General features: G+C 41.8%; 1 protein-coding gene across 1 annotated transcript in view; it reads right to left on the bottom strand.

Moving 5' to 3' along the window:
* Positions 1-7,280: 7,280 nt before the first annotated feature.
* The window catches only part of LOC111321626 (uncharacterized), a 106,809-nt gene continuing 91,312 nt past the window's right edge, over positions 7,281-22,777 (bottom strand). Inside the window, exon 65 of the mRNA XM_088736803.1 lies at positions 7,281-22,729. Within this exon, the coding sequence (XP_088592929.1) occupies positions 8,322-22,729 (14,408 nt within the window). The 3' untranslated portion in view covers positions 7,281-8,321. The remainder of the gene's footprint in view (positions 22,730-22,777) is intronic.

The raw sequence follows: 22,777 nt of genomic DNA, 5'->3' as shown, positions 1-22,777 counted from the left end.
CACAAATGTTTCATGTTCAACAAAGTATTTTATTTGTTTTCCATTCTCTTTAATTACAAGATTATGTAATTTTGAATTAAAAGGTGTCAAGAAAAATTTTTCGTATACATACCAAGACTTTTGGCGGGAAAATTTGGACCAATTTGCAGAGAGTTTTCCCTGGCAGCTTTTTCGTCAAAAAATTTAACAAGGTTTCCTTTAAATTTTCCAACAACAAAATCATTAAAACCATCTCGTGCAAAAAGAATCGAAGAGTAATCACCACCAATTTCTTTTTCATTCTAAGAATAAAATCAAAACAGTCCATAAAGTTCTGTTTCGTTTCTGATTTAAAATGTCTGTCTCTTAACCTTTTTTTTAGTACTTCAATTCTTTGCACGAGACCGTAAGTGGAAGTTTCTAACCAAAAAGCATCATGGCAAACTATTGGGCGTCCATTCAGAAATATTAAATTCCTCTCCAAAATTGTGATCAATGTTTTTAATTCAAAGTTTTTTCTTTTAAATCCAGTCAATTTTTTGTAAGCCTCCAGCTTGCCATGATATCTTTTTTTTTTCGGAGTAAAAGATCTTTAAAACCACCAGTTTCGAATGTAACACAGGATAAAAAAAATCAATTTTAGTTAAGACCTTGAGCCAGGTTTCCAGATTTAAAAAAATTTTTTGACTAAATTCAGATGAGAAAACTATTAGGTATTATAAAGCATACTATTTAAGTTGATTTTTAGCCACAACAGCTAAGAAATTTCATGATTAATTAGTGTCCGAATTTGTAGAAATTTGAGAGAACGGTACCAACGCGGAAAAATTGGAGCGAACTCTTAGTTTGGTTTTTGGTTTTAGCTTTTAATAGCTAAGGACTAACATTTAGGCTTCAAGTTTCATAGACGAGATTCGGGGAGAAAATTTATCGAATTTGATTTTAAGCCTCTTATAGCTGCTAAAACGTTTCACAGTTGGGCTCCAAGTTATTAACGATGAATTCTTGCAGCGAATTGTGTCAAACTGAGTCTTCAAAAGCATACATTTCCGATTTATTGTAAACCGAATTTAAAGATCAAAATCTCAAAATTGTATGCATCTTTTTTTGTATTCCTGTGTTATATCAAGTGACTGCAAAAAAGATCTTCCGTCCACTCACAAGAAGGAGTAAATAAACTACCTACCTACGGAATATTTTAAAACCAAATGCCTGGTCCGAAGGGTGACAAGTGATTCTTTTTTCGAACGTGACTTAGTTTAATAATGAAAATTTCTTATCAAAGAAATAAATTCATATAAACTAGCAAAATGACAACCATCGCGGTAAAGCAATCGAAAGTACTGGCCTTTTCAGAGCGAGGACACATTAAACTGAAATATATTTTCGATAACCTTTACTAATTTGCATATTATTTTGCAGGTTCGCTCTTCGGTTTTGTAAAATACACGAGCTTTCTGTACAAATTTAAATTTTTAAACAACAAATACGTTTACAATTTCCTAAATTTTCCATGAAACTCGTCACCAGCATAGGTAAAGGCATTCAACTACAAAATTCACCTTTTTTTAATCTGTTGGTCAATCGAATTCACTGATTTTGTGCAATATTTCTGTTTCCAACGTTCACCTGGAAATATCTTGCTTTAAACCAGCAAAATTTAAAATCGTGTGATCAGCATATAAGAATGTGGTTTTCTTGTTCGTGTATCATAACAAAGGATCTTCACCAGTTAACTTATTTATCTTTTACTGGTCAAAAGATTGACTCGTGTATTTACGCTGGTTTCTGTCCAATCTGTAAATAATTTTTCAATGATTTGCGAAACAATTAACCATCCTAATTTTCATCGAATTCGAATAAACTCTTCTCGAAACATGAAAAATCTATAAGTTCCTTCTTCATGGAAGGAGTCAACTTAATCTGGTTTATAGAGCGATAAATTTTAACTTAAGACCAGGCATAAGAGTTTTGAAACATATTACTATCACTAGCACAAAGTAACGGATATTATTCAAGATGGCACCCTGCTGAATTCTTGCTTCGTGTACAATGATAAAAAACAAATACTTCCTTTCTTGAAAAATACTTCCTAAATTTCCAGTTTACTGCCGACAATGATTTTTCGATTGGATCAATTTGTTTTCGGTCAAATTTTTTCTCCTGGTATATTTCAGTTGTCATTGAATTGTGAATTATGATCGTTTGGTTGAGAGTAGTCCTGAAAACTAGTCATTGGCCTTAGTAGAAGTCATCAGTGTCAAGTTAACAATCGTTTATATGTGGAGCGTTAATTACAACTTTGGTTTGCAACACTGATTGATCAGTTTTGCAGTAAAGTGGCTGTCAGACTTAAAGTGCGTTCGTTCGTTCGTTTATCAGTCACTTTTGAACAGTCGGGGAAAGAGTTCCATATAACCCCATACATTAATTATGCATAGAGTGTTGCAAAGAAACCTTTCTATTTAGTCTTTATGAAATGGAATGCATAATTAATGTATGGGGTTATATGGAACTCTTTCCACGGTCGGTAAAGTTAGAGGGTCCCCTATACCCAAGGGTTTATAACCTCTTGCTAAAACTCAGTCATGTTATAATATTTCGCCTTTTCACGCATCACGAGTAATATCCCGAATTCTTTCATGTCCACGCGAAATTTGAGACGATCACGTTTCACAGAAAAACAAAAAACAAATTCACGAATTAAATTGTTACTTCTAATTTTGACTAATCTTAAGTGACGAAAGACGAAGTAATGTCTTGTTTGTTCAAGAAGAGTAGTGGAAAGAGTACCATATAACCCCATACATTAATTATGCATTCCACTTTGTCTTTCATGACAAAACTTTAAAAACGAAGTCTACTAGTCTGAATGCATAATTAATGTATGGGGTTATATGGTACTCTTGCCAGAGTAGTCTGATTCATGACTTTAATCGCTCCATATGAAGCCCACGTCCTCTCAAAACCCCGGTCAAAACCTTAACACAGCCGTTCGAGGACAATCACGTATATTTTCAAAACCATTAAAAAGCCGGGAATTCACTACGCGAAACAATATGGTTCACGAATCACGTTTTATTCAGCTCTTCATTCAAGAGTCACGATTAAATAAAAAGAATTAGTTCACGTGGACATGAAAAGATCTTATCCTTAATCCCGATTCACGAATGAAGAAAACATCAAATCACGACATGATTCACGAGAAAAAAAATCGTCCAATCACGCTTCACGTGAAAAGTATAGGGGACCCTCAAGTTAGTCTGATCTGTTTGGTCCGTTGTTGACCGGGTTGGTATTTTAAAGTCGTTTTGAAAGGTGCCGATAGTTGGTGTCATCTGTTTTCAAATTAGTTCACTAGCTTTTCAGAGTAGTCTGATCTGTTTGGTCTGTTGTTGACCGGGTTGGTATTTTAAAGTCGTTTTGAAAGGTGCCGATAGTTGGTGTCATCTGTTTTCAAATTAGTTCACTAGCTTTTCAGAGTAATCTTTGAAGATAGCGTTCGGCAATATGATTTATAACATAACCAAAGTAAAGCGCGCGCTCTGATTGGTCAATTTAGCGTTCCCCATTTGCCCATGGGTGTACGCTGCTGACGTGAGCAAATGCAAAGACTATTTTTCCCCGCGCGCTTGTTTTTTCTGGTCGCGTAAGATTTGTTAAATAAACGGGAACTCTTTAGCTACAATGTATCAATGTTATGTTATAAAACAAATGGTAAACACCACAGCGTACACTATTGAGTTATGGATGCACTTGGGAGGTTTGCTAAGCACTCAAGAAGCTAGAGTCGCTCTGGGCTGTCGCCTCGAGCGACTCTTACGCTTCTTTCGTGCTTAGCAACCTCCCGCGTGCATCCATAACTCAATAGTGTACGCTGTGGTGTTTACCATTTGTTAATTTTGACGTGAAGAAAATGCGCAAAATCAATCAAACTCATCAAAAGACTTCAGTTTTGAGTTCCATTTGGGATTTTTCGGACCGAAATATTTTGCGAGTGCCACCCTAATATCACCTTTGTGCGACATGAACAGGGAGACAGTTGTGATACCAACTGTCAAGCAAACCAAAACAACGAGCGGTCAGAGCTTCGTAATTGATAATTTAGGTGTTAGTATTCGTAGCCAGGATTATATCAGTTTCCAGTTGTTTCTGTCTTTAAAGCGATGAAACGAGAATATCCGAGATAAACTTCCCCAATTTAAAGCTGCTGGTTTAAATCATTCAAATGATCGCTCGAGGTCTGCATAACAATCCGTAACACAACAAACTATTCAAAAATGGTGGCCAATTAAGAACTATTCACTCGCCATGTAATCAATTTCATCCAGTCCATGTTCAAAGACAATTGGTAAAAGAACGAAGACTTCGTACAATAATTAGACAAAAAGGGGCCACCCTTTTTGCCAGTATTATTAAATAACTTCAAAGTTTTTATCTTTGCAGTATCCACTAAAAATTCAGAGATTCCTGTGTTTTCTTTAGACCGGGTTTTTTGTTCTTCCATTCTTCGGATGACAGTATTCTTCCTGAAGTATAAAATATTAATGTAATTAGGGAATATGCTTATTTTCCATGTGGACGAAAACTAAAATTTAAAATTCTGTATGATCGTTTTACTCCTTGACGCAATTATCAAAAAAGTGAAAACATCAAGTCTTTCAGATGTTATTTACAATGAGGCAAAAGGCCAAGGAGTAAGAGCAGTCACACCTCGACATGGCTGCATTCAAATACAGAATAAAGCACCCGATAGATTTAGCAAGCAAAACATTTTTATTTTAGCGTTTTACTAAAAATACTTTACGATCATCAATTTTGCTTCTCTTGAAGCCAACACCATAATTCAGTATAATTTCGAGTTGAAGAAGCGCTCAGACCAAGCAACCGATTTGTGCTACGTCGTCAAACTGAGGTGAGGTAATACGATTCGTCTAGGTCTATGAAGAAGTTTAGGGCGATATATCCAAAGGTAGAGCTCACCTGCTGTTGAAGTGACGTAAAGGTGCTTTCGTTGCTCTTCTTTACAAGTCCAGCGTGTTCTTCTTTCCAGAGCAAACACTATGTTTAACACAATGGACGATACGTCTTCACCCTACGACGGACCGCGTGGTTTGCTGAAAATTCTACAACTTTTGATGAATATGGATTAACAACTGCAGCCAATAATCTACTGCTACGTCACAGATCTGGCGCGAAATCGGTTCTGCTTGCACGCTGAGCCAGCTAATCAAGAGCCAAGCTTAATCAACGGCATCGCGAGTGACGGCTGGGAAAAAAACATGAAGAAATTTAACGCATTGTTTTTCTCTCATGAAGGAAAAACAAGATTAAAAGTACACAAAATGAATCGAAAGCGCTGCCATTTTATCAAACAAGGAGACAGCGACCAGCAGCACGACGCATCGAGATCCAGTATTCCATAGAGTTAAGACTAATGCAAGTAAAATAATAATTGGTAAAATAAATTTGAAAGGTTGTGGAGGAAAATGGTTTTTCGTCTTGACTCGCGCGTGGGAGACAAATAGGTATCCGTCTCCACGAGGAACCGAACTTCAAAACTTCAGATTTCGCACTCCAATGCTCTACCCCTGAGCCACAGAGACTTCACAATAAGGTATATGATTAGAGGTACAGGATTACCAGCTCCAAATATGTGATGCGTTTAATATACAGCCGCGCTTAGCAATGTCGAAAGCGCCATTTGTGGGAACAGAAAGAGACGGTGATAAGACGAATAAATATCTTTAGCAAGATTTCCATATAACCCCATACATTTTTTACGCATAGAGTGTTGCGAAGAAACCTTTATAGTTAGTCGTTATGAAATGGAATGCATAATTAATGTATGGGGTTATATGGAAATCTTTCCACATCTTTTCCTTCCACTTTGCTGATGTTGTGAGGTAAAATTGGAAATTGTTATTTTGAGACTTTTTCAGTTAAGCTTTTTGTTTTGTTGAACCTTCCCTTTTGCGCCTACGTATTATTTTGGTAGATCTATAGTTTTGATCTTTTATTTTTAGTGAGTGCTTGAACTTGGCTCAGTTCGCGGATTTTCTTCTTACCGTGCTAGACATTTTAATCGCTTGTTAAGGTTGAGAATTCCTGTGCGCAGTTGTTAGCGTTCAATTGGTTCCTTGGCGCTCGACAAGTCCTTCGGTGAGGGCCAACCAGTTTCCCCCTTTTTTGCAAAATAACGGATACACTGCGGAAACTCTAATGATCAGCTAACCCAAACATGTCTACGATTTTCCTACTTAAAGCGTTGGTTCCTCACGCTAGAGCATGATTATTAGATGCATAGAGCGTTGCTGTAGTAGCTCTCCAGAAGAGAATAAAAGAAGAAAAGTACAGAGTCATGGCACCTCTTTTTAATTCGTCCGAGCGAGCTGTAAAAAACCCGCCTGACACTGACTTCAAAATTTACAATTAATGAGAGGTTGCTCGAAGTTCTTGTTTAACTCTTGAAAGAGCGACGTGCCTCTCTCACCAGCTAACCCATGGCCAGTTTAAGAAAAATGCATTCGACCAGTTTCTTTCTCTAACAGTACGAATTGTGGTCATATTTTTTGGATTTTCCAGGCTAGCAGAGTAACGCGCGAGACGAGAAAGAAAGCGCGAGGGAAGAGATCCGCGCAAGTGGAAGATCGCGAAAAAAACCTCTACTTGTAGGTGTTTTGCCCCGAGCGCTTTCATCCGCTCGCGTAAAACACTTGAAAATACAAAATTGGCCCCTATTCCATAAGACAGGGCCTCGTCGACCTCAGGGAGCCTTGTCCGGCATATTGAGACTTATTACACGACTCGGGTAGTCAGAGGGCCAATAACTAAAATCAACCAATCAAAAGGCTCTATTGCCGGTCCAATATTCTCTAAGTATTGGACCGGGCACTGTCCCGAATGGTCCCGAATGATACCGCACTTGTGTCCCTTTGAACTTCAGCCGTATAATAAATCTCTTATTAACCAAGCTTGCTCGGGACCGTACTGGAAGAATATCGGCCCTCGGTCTTTTTTGTACGGACCTCGCTGCGCTCGGTCCGTACTGTCAAGACCTCGGGCCGATATTCTTCCAGTACGCCCTCGCGCTTGGTTAATAAGATATATTTATTACTTAACAAAGAAAGAAGCATCGATTGTGGTCTGTTATATGTTAAAGAGCGCGCGGGAAGTGGCTGGAGCATGAAGAAGTGTAGGGGGAAACACGAGATGTAGTTTTCCTTTTTCTTGAGTGCTTTAGCCGCTTCCAAAGTTCTTTTTTTTTTTTATAGTAAGTTATACATCAATTTCCCCACGCATTCGTAAAGTTTGATTTATTGTTTAATCTAAAATCTTCCACACAGAATACATTTTGCGGAGCTCTGAGTAACGGAAATAAAGCAAAGCGAATTCAATGAAAACACTCTTTAAGCACTCAATGTTGTTTATGTTTTATATTCTAAGCATGTAGCACTCAAGGTTACTTCCAGATTCTTACTGACTTAAATGAACACCAGAAAAACTCCTCTGTTTACATTGAGAAACAAAACTTAAGGTGGTAATAAATTCACACTGTAGAAAAGAAATACCCTCAAAACTTTGTTCAGGGTGTTTAAATGATTATAAAGTTCATTCATGCAAAACAAACTTCCCATTTTTACACTCATAACGAAAACATTCTTTGATTAATGGGATTATGCTAAGTATGACACACAATGCTATGAAATTCACACATTCTAGAAAAAAAATCAAAACAACGACGACTGTTGACAAGCCAAACACAACAGCCATGCAACAGTCATCTTACACTCTAAAAGCCTAATAACCTTACACATAAATTCAGTCGAGTGCGCTACTCATCTTATTCCAAAAGAGTTTATGTTTTAACAAGCAGTGTATGATCTTCCTGAATACTGTTTCGCTTAAAACATCCATCGACGAGTGTTGAAGTATTCTTGTGAATATCCTCTTAGATCTCATTTTCTCCCTGCTGATTTTAATATATTTACTACTTTAGGTGCTGTTCTGAATTAATGGAATGAAAGATCCACGGAATCGCAGGAAGATACTCTACCAATTGCAAACGAGTTATGTATCGGTACTTAACAGCCATGAGAAGGTCACAACCGTTGAAAATCAAAGCTATCTAGACGTCGACATCCACTTGCGTACTGTTCATTGGTTAGTGCAAAACATCATGTGTTATTCAAGTTCCTGTTGAGTGGCGTGTTTAAAAAGCATAAATATTCATTAAGATAACGTATTTAATAATAAACTAAAACCTTTGCTTATCTACTGAAGAAAAAAAAATCAAATTTAAATATACGCTAATTATTTTCGAGTCAGTGTTCTCTATCAAATCACAGTGTAGTCTCCTCCTCTCCGTCAAGCAACACTCCGCCAGCAGGATCTCGAACCAACGGTCTTCGCGTAACTCTTGGTGTATCTTGCAGGCTTTCATCCATGTCCGGTTCAAAGTCGTACTCGTCCAACATCCGCCTCGCGGAATCTGCATGAGGGTGGTGACCCTCCTCTCCAGCAACGTACTTATGCGATCTTTCACATCCAGCTTCATGAAGGTAAATCTGCTCCACTTCGGACTTTCTGCGCTTTCTTCTTCGACACATCACGATAATTATGATAAGCAAAAATAAAAGGAAGAGCAGTGAAGATACAGTTATAACAGTTATCTCTGTTGGAGTGAGTTTGGTTTGTTTTTCTTCGCCTGGACAGCGCAGGAAAGCGTCGTAGGTTCCGTGTAGCAGGCACTCTTTTATTCCAAGGACCTTTTGGCAGTAAAAACCGAAGAGACTTACAGAAAGTTTGTGGTGTGCAAGACTGCCTGAATCGGCAATGTCCGTAAGGCAAGACTCGTAGTAAAACAGAGCTTGTGATACCAGTGTCGGGCTGCAATGTTCCTGTAGCTTTCCTTCATAGAATGACTCGTAACACTTCTTTAGGGCCTCCTCTTCCAGAGTTTTGTTAAGGAACGCAAGACTGTAGTTCGCTAAGGGAGTCAAGTGCACCCCTGACGGGGCCCATCCAGGGGAGTCTCCAGAATGAATAAACAGATGAATATTGGTCATATTAACGACTTGAGCCTCGAATAGAGAGAGTGCTTCTTCAGTAGGAATCGGACTATAAAGGTGCCCCACCGTCGTTTGCCCCACTCCTTCGTCAAAAGGTATGCTTAACAACAGTCCATCGCGGTAATCCTCGAACTTGACGCTCATGGACATCCTGATTTGTTCCATCGTCTTTGCATATTGCCACACCTTAAACTCGTCCAACGCACCAAACATGTCGTATTCACTGTCTACCATATAGCCTCGCATGTAACGTCCTAGAACAAACAGACCATTGAAAGAGAATTGCTTCCCATTTTTTACCCCATATCTTGTTGATTGACGATGCTGTCCGTTTGAATAAACGAACGCTTGCATTCGGCCATCGATCCTCCTCCATGTTACAGCTAAATGAGTCCAAACGCCTTCGTAAAGGTTAATACCCGTTATAAATTTCTCCTTGTCCCATTTCACCTGTAGTCCGTCTTTGTAAACTATTGCAAAGTCCCTAATAGCGTTGGCAACAGAGAAAACTGCGTGACCCCCGGTGACAGGTTCAGTGGTGTTTCTCTGGTCCGTGGTACAGAGTGAAGCAACGCTAACGCCTGCATTCGTCAAACAGACCCATGTTTCAATAGTAAATTCATCGAGAACTGGTAAACTTGTGTTGCTTGCATACATAACAGCAGTGTTACCAGATGAGAACTCCAACATGTAACCAGCTCCAGAATAATTACGCCAAGCATATTTTGTTGTCAAGAAATTGTCCTTCTCCATGATTCTGAACCGTGTAATCAGTTGTGTTTCAATCGTTGCTTGGGTAAGGCCTTGCTGATCGTTTGTGCTATTGTTAGAGGTATCAGGTACAAGGTTCTCCGATGTAAGGCTTTTGTTTCCTTGTTGTCTTATCCAAATACTCTCCTTCTCGCCACAGATGCCATCTGTTTGATCTTTCTGCTCTAAAACTTCAACTGCCGTTCCGATGGTTCCGTAATAGGATAGAATGTTAAACTGGATTTCCTCTAGGATGCGAACTTCCAGGATGTTATCCGTTAGCCAACGGTATTGGATATCTGCATCCTCGACCCATTCATCAGACTTTGAAAGCTCCTTGGAGGTGTTGCTTGTTAAATCAAATAAACTACTTGCTACTGTTTCTAAATCGTTGTAACGAACAGACAGCTCTCTTTTCGCGGTGCGCAGGGCAACCTCGCTGATTCTTCGACAGGACACTCTATTGTTGCATGGAACTATCAGCACCTGTGCAACTACAACTGATGAGTTGAAAAGGTGGTACGCCCCGGGAGCTTCGAAGTGAAAGTTTACTCCTGTCACGCTCGTAAAATGAGGATCACCAAAGTTGATTGCAATTCTGGGGATAGAGGAATTCTCCAGTATGGAGGAATCCTCTGCAATCGCACAGTCAGCTCCTGTCCAACCAGGTGTGCACTTGCTGCAAGGTATTGGCGGGATGGAATTGTTTTCAACGATTGGAGCGGTATATTCAGCCGATGTATTTCCTTTCCAGTGTGATTCACACTCGCAGGTACCATTAGTTACACTACAGACACCGTGTCCGTTGCAAGTTTCTCTCAACCCACCTGGACATAGATTTGCACAGTCCACTCCCCAATAGTTTTGTTCGCACTTGCAAGAGACGCCATCCGTTGAGTTTATATCTGGGATGGGATACCCGAATACGCATCGTGTATTACAACTTGAGCCAATCCAGTAGGGAAATCTTTGGTCGACAAAGTGATGACAAAGTTCCTTCGCTGGCCACTCGCTTAGATTGAGATCGTTCTGACAATGGTCTGCAAACGTAACCACGGCATAAACGGCCGAACGTAACTGAGACGACAGCGAAATGTCGTGCAGGCACACTTTGTAGTGGAATTGTGCTACCTGGATACCGAGATCTTCACACTTAGCATACAGCGGTCCACTGAGGATAAGGCTAAAACAGAAGGATTCTGCATCTCGCTGCAAGCTTAGGTTAACAAAAGCTGTTTCTTCCAGGTTCACGCGAGGAATATCAGCATCTGAAAACGTCCACTGCGGCTCATGAAACTTCGTCACAAATAGATCATTTTTTCCAAGTAAGTCAAGAATGATTCTTCCGTTAGCCTGGTTGAACTTCCAAAGGTGAAGCAGATCAGGATAAATGCCAGTCTGTACATTCAGTCTCCAATTACTTTTCACGAGGTCTGAGTTCGTCCGTCGCTTCCAGATACGAAACTCGTCGATTTCACCAACAAAACTTGATTGAGGAAGTATGCTGTCTGAGCTGGGTGATGGCTGCCACTGTCCCAATACCAAGAAGCCGCCGTCTACGAAAACGTTTTTATCCAACTTGAATACGCGGACTTTAACTGCACCAGTGGAACTGACGTGGTAGAAGTAAAGAGTCCCAACGAGTTGTTTGAAGACAATTGTGAGTTGATTCCACTGCTTGATCTCTAGTTTAAGCCCGGTATCATAAACAGTGCCTTTGTAGATAATTCCCAGTGTTGTATTATCGATTACAGCAAAGATATTTTGGCTTAAATACGAGAAGATGATCCCTCCTGTTTGGTGGGTTTTTATGAGCAGTTCAACTGTTAGCACATCAACAGGAGGTAAATGTAGGGGGCCAGAGCGCACGGAGTGATCCCTGAAAAATAGATTGAATCCTGCACCAGTTGGACTTCGGTATTCAGAGTAATGCAGATACTTGTAAATGAACAATGTTTGTAACTTGTCAACTACTGAACTCTGCTTCAGAGATGTGATGTGCGCTTGAAGACTGCTCGAGTTGTTAAAGGAGGTGCCGGTGCATGCACCAAGAAGGCCTGTTGAGTTTTGGCAGTACATAGCTGGCAGGTGAATAGTTACGGAAAGACTATTTCCCAAAGTTATACCAAACTTCACATCGTTTAGACCGTAGATCTCAAACGCGACCGTGGAGATACGCACCATAACAAAGTCAACCGATAGTTGCGTTCTGTGGTCAACTTGTACAAAATTTCCATTCAACCAAACAAGAGGAAAGATAGGAACTGTTCTTGAAAACGTAGTAACAGGCGCGCGGATGACAATAACATTACGATTCAGACTAAACGAGAAACCTGTCGTGCAAAGCGGGGTGTAACTGCCATCGACTATACATGGTGTTTGTCGAAGCTGGATGACGAAATTCTGGGAAGCAGACTGCAGTACATAGAACTCACCAACCGCTCTGTAAGTAAAACTGACACCAAAAAATGTTGTAAAGTAGCCATTTCCTCCTATAGATGCAACTAAGACGTTTTGCGATGTTATACCGGTGACACGCTTGACGGCAAATTGACAGTCTGTTCCATTCCATCCTGGACTACAACTGCTACAATTTTCGTCACCTTTCCAGTTCACTTGGCATTGACATTGTCCAGTTGTTCTATCACACCAACCGTGTCCTGCACAAATATTTAGCAGCCCACCAGGACATATCTGCGAACAGTCACTCCCCCAGTAGCCTTCCATACAGATACATCGGTTACGGTCATCAGGATCCGCAACACCAAAAACGCATTTCACGTCACACCTATCTCCAATCCATAGTGGGAAGTGGGATCCAGGGAACTTATTGCACAGTGACTGAGCCGGCCAGGTAGTAGAGTTGAAGACAGCTTGACAGTGATCAGCGAAGGTAACTACAGCTGTCAGGGCTGCACTAATGTAACTAGATGTTGCAATGTCTTTCAGGCAAACAAGATAATGAAACTCCAGCTCAGATTTTAATTGGCCGTGGCACTGGTCATGAAGTGTACTCTTGTAGAACAGCTCGTAGCAAAAGGTCTTTGCCATCCTCTCTAATGTCTCATTGGAAAAGTGCATTTCGAATGGTTGATCGGAAGATGTTAAGTTTGTTTTGATGTCAGCATCAGAAAATACCCAGTGCGGCTGTTGCCATGGTGATCTCGGTAGATAGATGTGTTCGTCGGTCACAAGATTTACTATGATATCACTTTCACCTTCGTTCATTTTCCAGAGCCCAGAGAGGTCAGGATGAGTCGGTACAACATTCATTCGCCAGTTCTGAAGTATGAATGCAGGATTAAAAGCTCGCTTCCATACACGGATCTCGTCAATGGTGCCAAGGAAAGATGCAACTATATGAGCCTCGCTGTCTCCAGGGGATAGCTCCCATTGTCCAAGGGAAAGAATACCGCCCGGTAGAAATGGATTTGACGAGAGCACGTAGGATCGTCGTTGCACTTTTCCCTGAAAGTTGAAGTGATAAAACTCTAGCACTCGAGACTTGTGGTACCAAACAAGTGATACGTGGTTCCACTGGTTGATAGTCACGTTCACGCCCGTATCAATGATCGCTTTTCCAAAGTGAATTCTAAGAGAACTTTCAATAGTAATTGCAAACGTTTGTAAGACTGCATAGGAGAAGATTGTTCCACCGAACTGGTATGGCTGTAGTAGAATTTCAAGCGTTATATCTGCATTGAAGTTGAACGTTTTTATCAGTGGTTTCGACGACGCCCCTGACTGATTAAACAGAAGAGCATAGATACCTCCTGTAGGTAGTCGTTTCTCGTGGTAATGCTTATATTTTAGAACGATCACTCTGTCTTTTTCATACACAAAGGCATGACTTCTAATTTCTGTATTTAAGACAGGCTGAGAGACATTTGTTGGTACTATGCTTTCGTTGAAGCTAGCTTTGAAATCGTTGTTAGGCTCGTTGTCGCAGGATCCAAGTAGGCCTGTAGAGTTATAACAATAAGGTGACGTAACGTCGACTATAAAACTCAAGTATCGTCCATGAATTCGAATACCCATGGCAAAATTGTCTCTCCAACTAATTTGATAGTGGTTCCGCCCCTTGTAATTCAGTAAGATGCCAAGATGTGGTGATCCTAGTGTGGTAATCAGTCCTGAAAGAAGTAGAAGCTTTCCATTGACCCAGATTATTGGAGCTCCACCGGTATTATAAGGAGCGTGAAAAGAAACTTCGGTCGACGAAATCCGTATTCCAATGGAATTAACACAAACCGTCTGTTGTCTGCAGGGCACGTGGCGAACTTGAACCTGGAATGACAGGTGAGGTAGATTCATCAGATAAAATTCACCCAAGGACACGAGAGTATAGCTGTAGCCATCAAACGAGACATAATGGCCGCCAGTCGATGAAATGGCGGTGGAGGTTTGACGGTTAAGGTTGAGTGATACAAGAGCCAAGGAACAGTCGAGGCCACTCCACCCTGGAGAACACTTGCCGCAGTCCTGGGTTCCATTATAATTAACAATACATTCACACTCTCCTGTGATGACATTACACAGTCCGTTGTTGTTACATGGGTTCGCAGCTCCGCCAGGGCAAGCATTTGTGCACTCCAGACCCCAGTAGCCGTGGTAGCATACGCATGTTTCAGAGGCCAGCTTCTTACCGTAGACACATTTTTTGTCACATCGCTCTCCGAACCAAATGGGAAATTCTCTTCCAGGGAATTCATTACAAAGATGTTTCGCTGGCCAGACTGTTAAGTTGTTGAATGTTTGACAGTAATCGGCGTACGCTATAATAACTTCCATAGACATGTACAAGGACTCGAAGGTCGCGATTCTTTGGAGGCACGACCTGAAGTAGAATGTTGACACGCCAGGTCCCAAGGATTTACAATTCGAATGTAATGTGCCCATTAATATTGTTCTGTTGCAAAATTGTTCCGCAGCTACTTGTAAACTTTCGTTGGTAAAGTTGAAATTTAGTGGTCTATCGTAGAAGGGCATTTGCAATACTGCATCAGAATATCTCCATTCTGGTTTTCTCCATGGCTTAAAAGGAAGGTCTAACTTCATACCAGTTACTTTATCGATCGCTGTAATTCCTTCTCCTTCGTTAAATTTCCATGCGTGCGCGAGGTCTTGGGCGTTTACGCTTACCGATCTGTTCCAAGTCTGCAGTATGAACGCAGGATGGAAATAACGTGTCCATATGCGAACTTCATCTATGAATCCAGCAAAGAAATCAGTTGGTTGAGTTCCCGATCCGTCGAGAGATGGCATCCAACCAGCCAAAGCAATTATTCCTCCTGGTGTAAAGATATCAACTCCCATGTTTAAGTCAAGGCGATGTAGCTGGCCTCCAGACGAAAAATAGTAAAAATGCAAGACTGTGGTGGATTTTCTGAACACCAGACTGACCTGGTTCCATTTGTTAAGCTCTGCAGCTATGTTTGTATGGTAAACATTGTCTCCATAGAAGATGGTGAACTTTCCACCTGTGTTCGTTACGAAGAATGTCTTTCTCATGGTATAAGATATTATTACCCCGTAACGCACCGTTTTAAACATGATCTTAACAGCTAGGTCTGTGAATGAGAATGCTTTGTAGATTACATCAGACACAACAGTAGTTTGGTCGAAGTAAAGCACATATCCTGCATTCGCTTCTCGATATTCTACGATTTCCCCATATTTGTACTCAAACAAACTATGGCATTCCTTCACCTTGAGCTTGGTGGTTATAAGAGTGTTAATGACATCTTGGGTCTTTGCTTTGGTATCAGAGGCATTCTTTTCACCAAGGGTGTCACCTTGACTAAACACATTGGGATGGTTTCGACTTACGTTTAACATAAAGCCTTCTTCAGAACAATTTTTGGTCGGATAATACGACATAAGCGATTCTAGTAGTCCTTGGTTACAAGCGCCTAGTAGGCCAATGGATGACTTGCAAACCAAACCCGATGCCTCAACACTTAGACTTAGGAAGCGCCCAATAACGCGTATTTTTAGGTACAAACCAGTGTATTTCACTTCCCACAGTTGAGCTGTGATTTTGCTGACAATGAAACCGTAGAGTTCATGAGTGATTGGATGCAAATCTATATCGATGACTTTTCCGTTTAACCATATGATCAGGCCTCTACCAGCACTGTATGGTCCATGCAAAACTACTCTGTTAGATTCAATTTGCAGTGCAATAGAATTGATACATGATTCTTGTTGAGTGCAAGTTACCAGGCGAATTTGCACATTTACAGAGACGTGAATGGAGTAAATAAGATAGTACTCCCCAGTCACTTGCAAGCTGTAACTAACCCCATTGAGTGAAGTAAATTGCCCGCCAAGCAATACTGCACCAATGCCTATTACGACACTGCCGGATGGCCACTGAGTGACTGCTATTGAGCAGTCTGTTCCAGCCCAGCCTCGAGTACAAGTTGAACAGTTTTCATTCCCTTGCCAATTAAGCTCACAAGAACACTTGCCAGTGACGACATCGCAGACTCCATGACTGTTACACGCGTTACCTTTTCCTCCTGGGCAGATGCCAGAGCAGTTCGTTCCGTAAAATCCAGGATCACATACACAGACTTCGCTTTCGTTTGCAGCTTGACCAAAAATGCAAGGGATGGTACAGTTCCTTCCAATCCAGTTGGGAAAACGCTTTCCAGGAAATTTGTTGCACAAAGACTGAGCTGGCCAATGAGGCAAACCAAACAGTTTTTGGCAATAATCTGCGATTGTTATTACGACATCAATTGATTCAACTGTCAATCCTGTGTCCACTACTGCTTGAACACATGCGCGGAAGTAAAATTCTAGTGTGACATTGCCTAAGGCATCACAAGCTGAACGGATTGGTCCCTCATATATGAACTGGAAACAAGCCTTGATGGCGATTGTACGTAGAGTGGCATTATTTTCATTTGGGTTCACTGCGACAACAGAGGCTATTGGGGCATCAGAGAAAACCCATTCTGGCTTCCCTAATGGATACCTTGGGAAGAGTAGAGTAACACCAGTCACCAGGTCTTTAACGATTGAATTCTTGCCCTCATTAAATTTCCACAAATTTGTAAGTAATGGAGCACCCGGTTGAATATTTGATCGCCAGCTTTGTTCAACCAATGCATAATCGAAGGGTCTTGCCCACACGTATACTTCATCTATTTGACCGAGGAAGAAACTGGTTGGCTGGATGCTAATAGATCCAGAGGCCGGTTGCCACATGCCTATAGCAAATGTTCCTACACTAATGAAAGGGTCGATAGAAAAACTAAACTTTCGCACTTGCACAAGCCCAGATGAAAATGTGACGAACACAAAGAGTTGAAGCCTCTCACGGACAAATACTACTGTAATTTGATTCCACCTTTCTGCTTCAGTGGCAATGCCGGTGTCAAAGACGTCTAATCCAATAACAACCTTCACTGTTACATGGTTGCTGACGTAAAGCGTGACATTCGATGCAAAGGAGATCACAGTTCCTCCGCAGATCTGGGGATCGCATGATTTGACTAAAAGCTGGAAGGTCAACGTTTGACTTGCAAAGAGTTTGACAACTGTTTGAGTGACCACAGCGGTAAAACGATAGTAGAGACTGTACACACCTCCGTACACAACCCGCGTTTCTTTGTGCATTTCTGTATCGATGATTATGATGGGATCTTGAACTGGCAACTCTTTTTTTACAAATTCATTAACGTTCACACTAGTGGCATTTGATCTTCCAAGTTCCTCCAAAACAGTCGTTGGTCTATCTACTGAGGAGACAGAACCACCACTCCCCTGAGTTGCATTTTGACTGACACGTAGTTTAGCGCAGGAGCCGCATAAACCATCGACAAGCTGACAGAAATTAGACGTCACTGTTGACTCCACGCTCATGTAACGATCTGAGAAGACTGTTTGTATAGTCAAATAGCGTGAGATAACAATCCTATAGGCAGACCTGGAAATAGGCTGAATGCTAATATTATTTTTTAGCATATCTTTACCTGGCTCCTCGCCTGCAATTGTAAGTTCTCCGTTTACATGTACCACTGGAAATGAATCACTCTCGTAGGCCGCGTGGACACTAATCGTTAAGTCATTGAACTTCACACCAATGGCATTTAAACAAACGCTGCTTTTCTCGCATGGCACTTGTCGAACTTGCACTTGAAGAATGGAAGAATTGATCATTATGAACTCTCCTAATGTTGTGAAGGTAAAGAGTGAGCCATCAAATCCGGTAACATAGCCTCTCTCTAATATAGTACAGACTTTAGACGTATAAGTAGTCACTGGTGATTCTGTTGTTGACACTGCCACTGCACATGTTTTTCCGATCCAGCCAGGAGTGCACTTAGAACAATTTTTGCGTTCATCCCAATTTGGCTGACAGTTACATTCACCACTTATGATATCACACTTCCCATGTCCATAACAGGGGTTTTCCGCACCTCCAGGGCACTTTTTAGAACAATTTATTCCCCAGTATCCATTCTCACATTTGCAATTGCCATCAGTGAACAGTCCAACAATGCACTTTGTGGAACAGTTTATCCCAACCCAGTCATTATACCGTCCACCCGGGATAATATTACAAAGTCCTTGTCCTGGCAAACTCGACAAGTTCAAGGCCACTTGGCATTCTTCTGCAAAGGTAGTTGCTATCATAAGAGCTGATTCAGGTGTTCCTGATGTAGATACCTCAGATATGCAAGCCTCGTAGTAAAATTCGGACCCTCCAGTCACATTAGCGCACTCATTGAATAGTGGGCCTTTCAGGAAAACATCTGAACATAGTTCTCGCGTCGAGTTGTCTGGCACTTTTTCGGAGAGATCTGGCGTGATGAAAACATTGCCATCTTTAATAGCAGCTGAAGGGTACCATACTGGACTCTTCCATGGAGGAGTTGGAAGGCCAAAGTTGAGGGATCCTACTGTAGCCCGACAAATAAATCCACTCCCTTCATTAAACTTCCATAAGAGTACAATTCCTGGCGTCTCTGCTTGCAGGTTGGAATTCCAAGTTTGTTGTATGGTAACTGAATCAAATCGCTTATTCCAAAAGCTCAGCTCGTCTATCCAGCCTACAAAGCCAGGCAGAGAGAGTGATGCTTTCGTCACCTGCCAAAGAGCAAGGGCCAGGGTACCACCTTCTGCAAATATTCCTACACCGACAAAGAATACTCTCGATTGCATGATTCCAATAGAGTTTACGAGATAGAACTGCACTTGACCTGAACGCCGCATGTAGACGAAAGATACGTGATTCCAAAGCCCTGTTTCAAGTACAAGTTTAGTATCAATGACGGTGGTGCCAAAGTAAATGAAGATTGTTTTGTTTACAGCTATTGCAAATGTTTCAATTAGTGCATATGAGATAATAGTCCCAGCGTAAACATGTGGATTCTTGGCTTTGACAAAGAACTGGATTGTTACATAATTTCCAGAAAAAATGTTGAGCAGGGGTGCGCTGATTAGTGATGTGCCGTTGAAGTAAAGACAGCTCCCGGACACACTATTCAGTTGAGGTTCACCCGAAATGTTCAGTATGGGACCAAACGAACTTTCGTTTTGTGGAATAGCCCATGAGTTCACATAGGAAATCAAGAGTTCTTGAGTTATGTTTGATACATCGTAGGTATCCAAAATTCCTCCAGCGGTACAGTTTGACGGTGGAGCACGTGATCCTGGGATACGACACCTTCCAAGGAGACCACAGGTTTCCTGGCACAAATCTTTATTCATGGTTATGGATACGTCAAAATGAATTGCAAGGGAATTGATGACAAAGTTGAAGCCTTCTGGACCAACCACTACGTAAGTGTTGAGCGAAGTTCGTTGAAACATAAATCCTGAAACTCCTAATGAAACTAAGCTATTCTGACTTATGGGTGTGCCATTCAGTGTCACCAAAACTTGGCCAGCAACTCCGACGCTGCTGTGGATAGCTAACACGTTCCGTTGTACTACCACTATCACGCACCTCACTCGTACGTAACTTCCGATTCGTACCTGACGAAACTGGATGCTGAGTCCATAGCGAAACAGGGCCAGCACTCTGAATTCCCCAGCAACGTTGACATTGATCTTGATGCCATCTAACGTCACAATGTAGCCGGTCCCGAAGACTGATGTTACTGGTTGCTGTATTGTCGGTGGTACAACGGCTACCGAACAGTCTTTTCCAAAGAAACCTAGTGTGCATTGGCTGCAGTCAAGTGCTCCTTGCCATCTCTGTGAACACTTGCATATTCCATTGCTATGTATACAACTTCCATGTCCATTACAAACGTTCACAAGTCCACCGGGGCATACACCACTACAGGTCTGTCCCCAGAAGCCTGGATCACATTGACATCTTCCATACAGTCCAAGGGGCTGGTAACCATAGGGGCAAGGGATATCGCAATTTACTCCTATCCAGTTCGTGAGCCCTGAGTTGCGGAACGCTTCATACGTACACATCTGCCTCGCTGGCCAAATGGTAAGGTTAGCTTGGATTTCACAGGCGTCCGCAAAGGCCACCACAACACTAATTCCAAGAGACACTTGATTACTTGAAGCAATTACTCGTAAACATGCTCTAACGTAGAAGGCCACTGTTCCACCACCAAGCCCGCCGCACGCAATGCCCAGAGGTGAGTTTTGGATGTGCGTATGGCACCAGGACTCTGCTTCAACTTTCATCCTGCTCGTACTGAACGTAATCTCAGGGGCTACAGGTAGAATTTTGATGTCAGCGTAACTGAAAACCCATCGTGGAGCCTTTCGAATGGATGGAATGTATAAGTGCACTCTGCTTACCAAGTCGTGGATGACACTACCCTGACCTTCATTGAACTTCCACAATATTACAATGTATCGCGCAGTGGAAAGGACGTTCACCCCCCAGCTTTTTGTGACATCTTGCAGGCTAAATTCACGGTTCCAGAAGCGTACTTCATCGATCACTCCAACAAAACCTGGCAAGCTATCGTTTTCTTTGGTGCTCACTTCCAGAGATGGTATCCATTGCCCAATGGAAATAATGCTTCCTCTGTTGAATATTCCTGCAATCATAGTTCGTGTAGCTAGACGAACAATACCGACGGAATTGATGTGATAAATGTAGACTGCTCCTGTAGTATTATAGTAGACAAGAGTAACTTGGTTCCAAGCGTCAACTTGTGGAGAAAGTCCGGTGTCCCAAATTCCTATTCCTATCCGTACCTTAAGGGTTCCTTCAATAAACAAGGTAAGTGATATCGCTTTGCTGTATGTTAAGAGAACACCTCCCGCGTTTGGGCCAGAATACATTTTGAAGAGAAGTTCTATTGTGATGGAGGAAGCGTTTATGACATCAGGCATCAGATCGCTACAGATGCCAATACTATTGAACATTAAAGCGTACTCAGCACCGGTAACAACTCGTTCTTCTTCATAACCAGCATTTTGATAAATAAAGAGGCTTTCTCCTTTAGAAACTCTCCAAGTATCTTCAAGAGAAGACCCAACTGTCACATTGAAGTCGTTATCCCTATTGCCGTCGCAGTTTCCACACAGAGCGTTCGTGCCATTACAAAAGGATTGGTTTACATGACCAGCAATTACGAGTCCCCTTCCTACAACACGCAGTTGAAATTTAAGATCTTTTAGTACACTGCTCAGAAGATAGGTGGTTGAAGAAGTCTTCTCTAGGAATACTTCGCTGGAAATTTGAAGTCTTGTTGAACTATATACTGCTTCCTTCCCATTAACCCAAACAACAGGCTGTTTGCTTTCTTCGTATGGTGCATGGACTGTCACCTTCCATTCTGATAGGAATGAAAACGCTATCGCACTGATACAACGAGATTCTCCATTATGGCATGGAATTTGTCTAAGCTGGCCATGGAAGTGAATGCTTCGCACAAACCAAAATTCACCTACTCCAAAAAAGTTAAAGTGAGCACTGTCGAAGTTTGTAAAATGTCCTCCGAGAAAAGCAGAACACGTCGACAACTGGGTTACTGCCACAGCTACTCCGCAATCAGATCCTGTCCAACCAGGCGTACAGTTGGAGCAATCGCCATTTCCTCGCCAGTTCAAATCACACTCACAAGACCCAGTCTTGACGTCACAGTTGCCATGATCGTTGCAAGGTTTATTTCCACCTCCGGGGCACTCATTGGCACAGTCCTCCCCCCAGTATCCTCGATGGCACACACATAAACTGGCATTATTTTTGTCCGCGCTTCCAAACACACACTTCACTGAACAGTCGGGACCAATCCATCTTCGAGGAAGACTTTGAGGTAATTGTTCACAAAGGCGTTGAGCAGGCCACGAAGAAAGATGTAGAACTGTCATGCAGTAGTCGGCATACGCAATCAGTGAGATATGAGAGGCGTCCAGGGAACTGGAGGACTGGACATCAAAAAGACAGGCCTTAAAGAAAAACTGGGTAACAGCACGAGACAGAAGCTGTCCACATTGACCTTGTAGATGGGGATGATAAATAAGTTCCAAACATCGCTTTTTGGCCTGCAGCTCAAAGGTAATACTAAACTGCACAGATGTACTCACAACCATGGATGGAAACACTTCACGGACATAGGAGAACTGCCACATTGGACGACGACTGATGACTTCTGGAAGGTACATATCTGGGGAGCCGGATATCAAATTTGCGATCACTCTGCCTACACCCTCATCAAACAACCAAAGGGCACTCAGTGACGGCACTTTTGCTGTAATAACAAGAAGGAAACTCTGGCGAATAATCAAAGTGTCCAGTGAAAAAGACCAGATACGAACTTCATCAATGACTCCAAAGAAAGGTTGCAGCGGAACACCAGTTATATGTTCGTGTGATATGTGCCAGTGACCAAGCCATAGGGTACCACCCGAGGAAAACATTTCTACGCCAATGTATGTCTGCTTGTAATAAAGGTCACCTTGAGCGTTCAGCTGGTAGTAAGTTAGGACTCCTGAAAAAAAAAATAGCAAACAACTGGGTTCAATACCAACAAATATCA

The sequence above is a fragment of the Stylophora pistillata genome, chromosome 10, assembly GCF_964205215.1.
Source record: "Stylophora pistillata chromosome 10, jaStyPist1.2, whole genome shotgun sequence".
Taxonomy (NCBI): domain Eukaryota; kingdom Metazoa; phylum Cnidaria; class Anthozoa; order Scleractinia; family Pocilloporidae; genus Stylophora; species Stylophora pistillata.
Note: the sequence above shows the minus strand (reverse complement) of the source record. Positions and strands in the feature narration are given on the sequence as shown.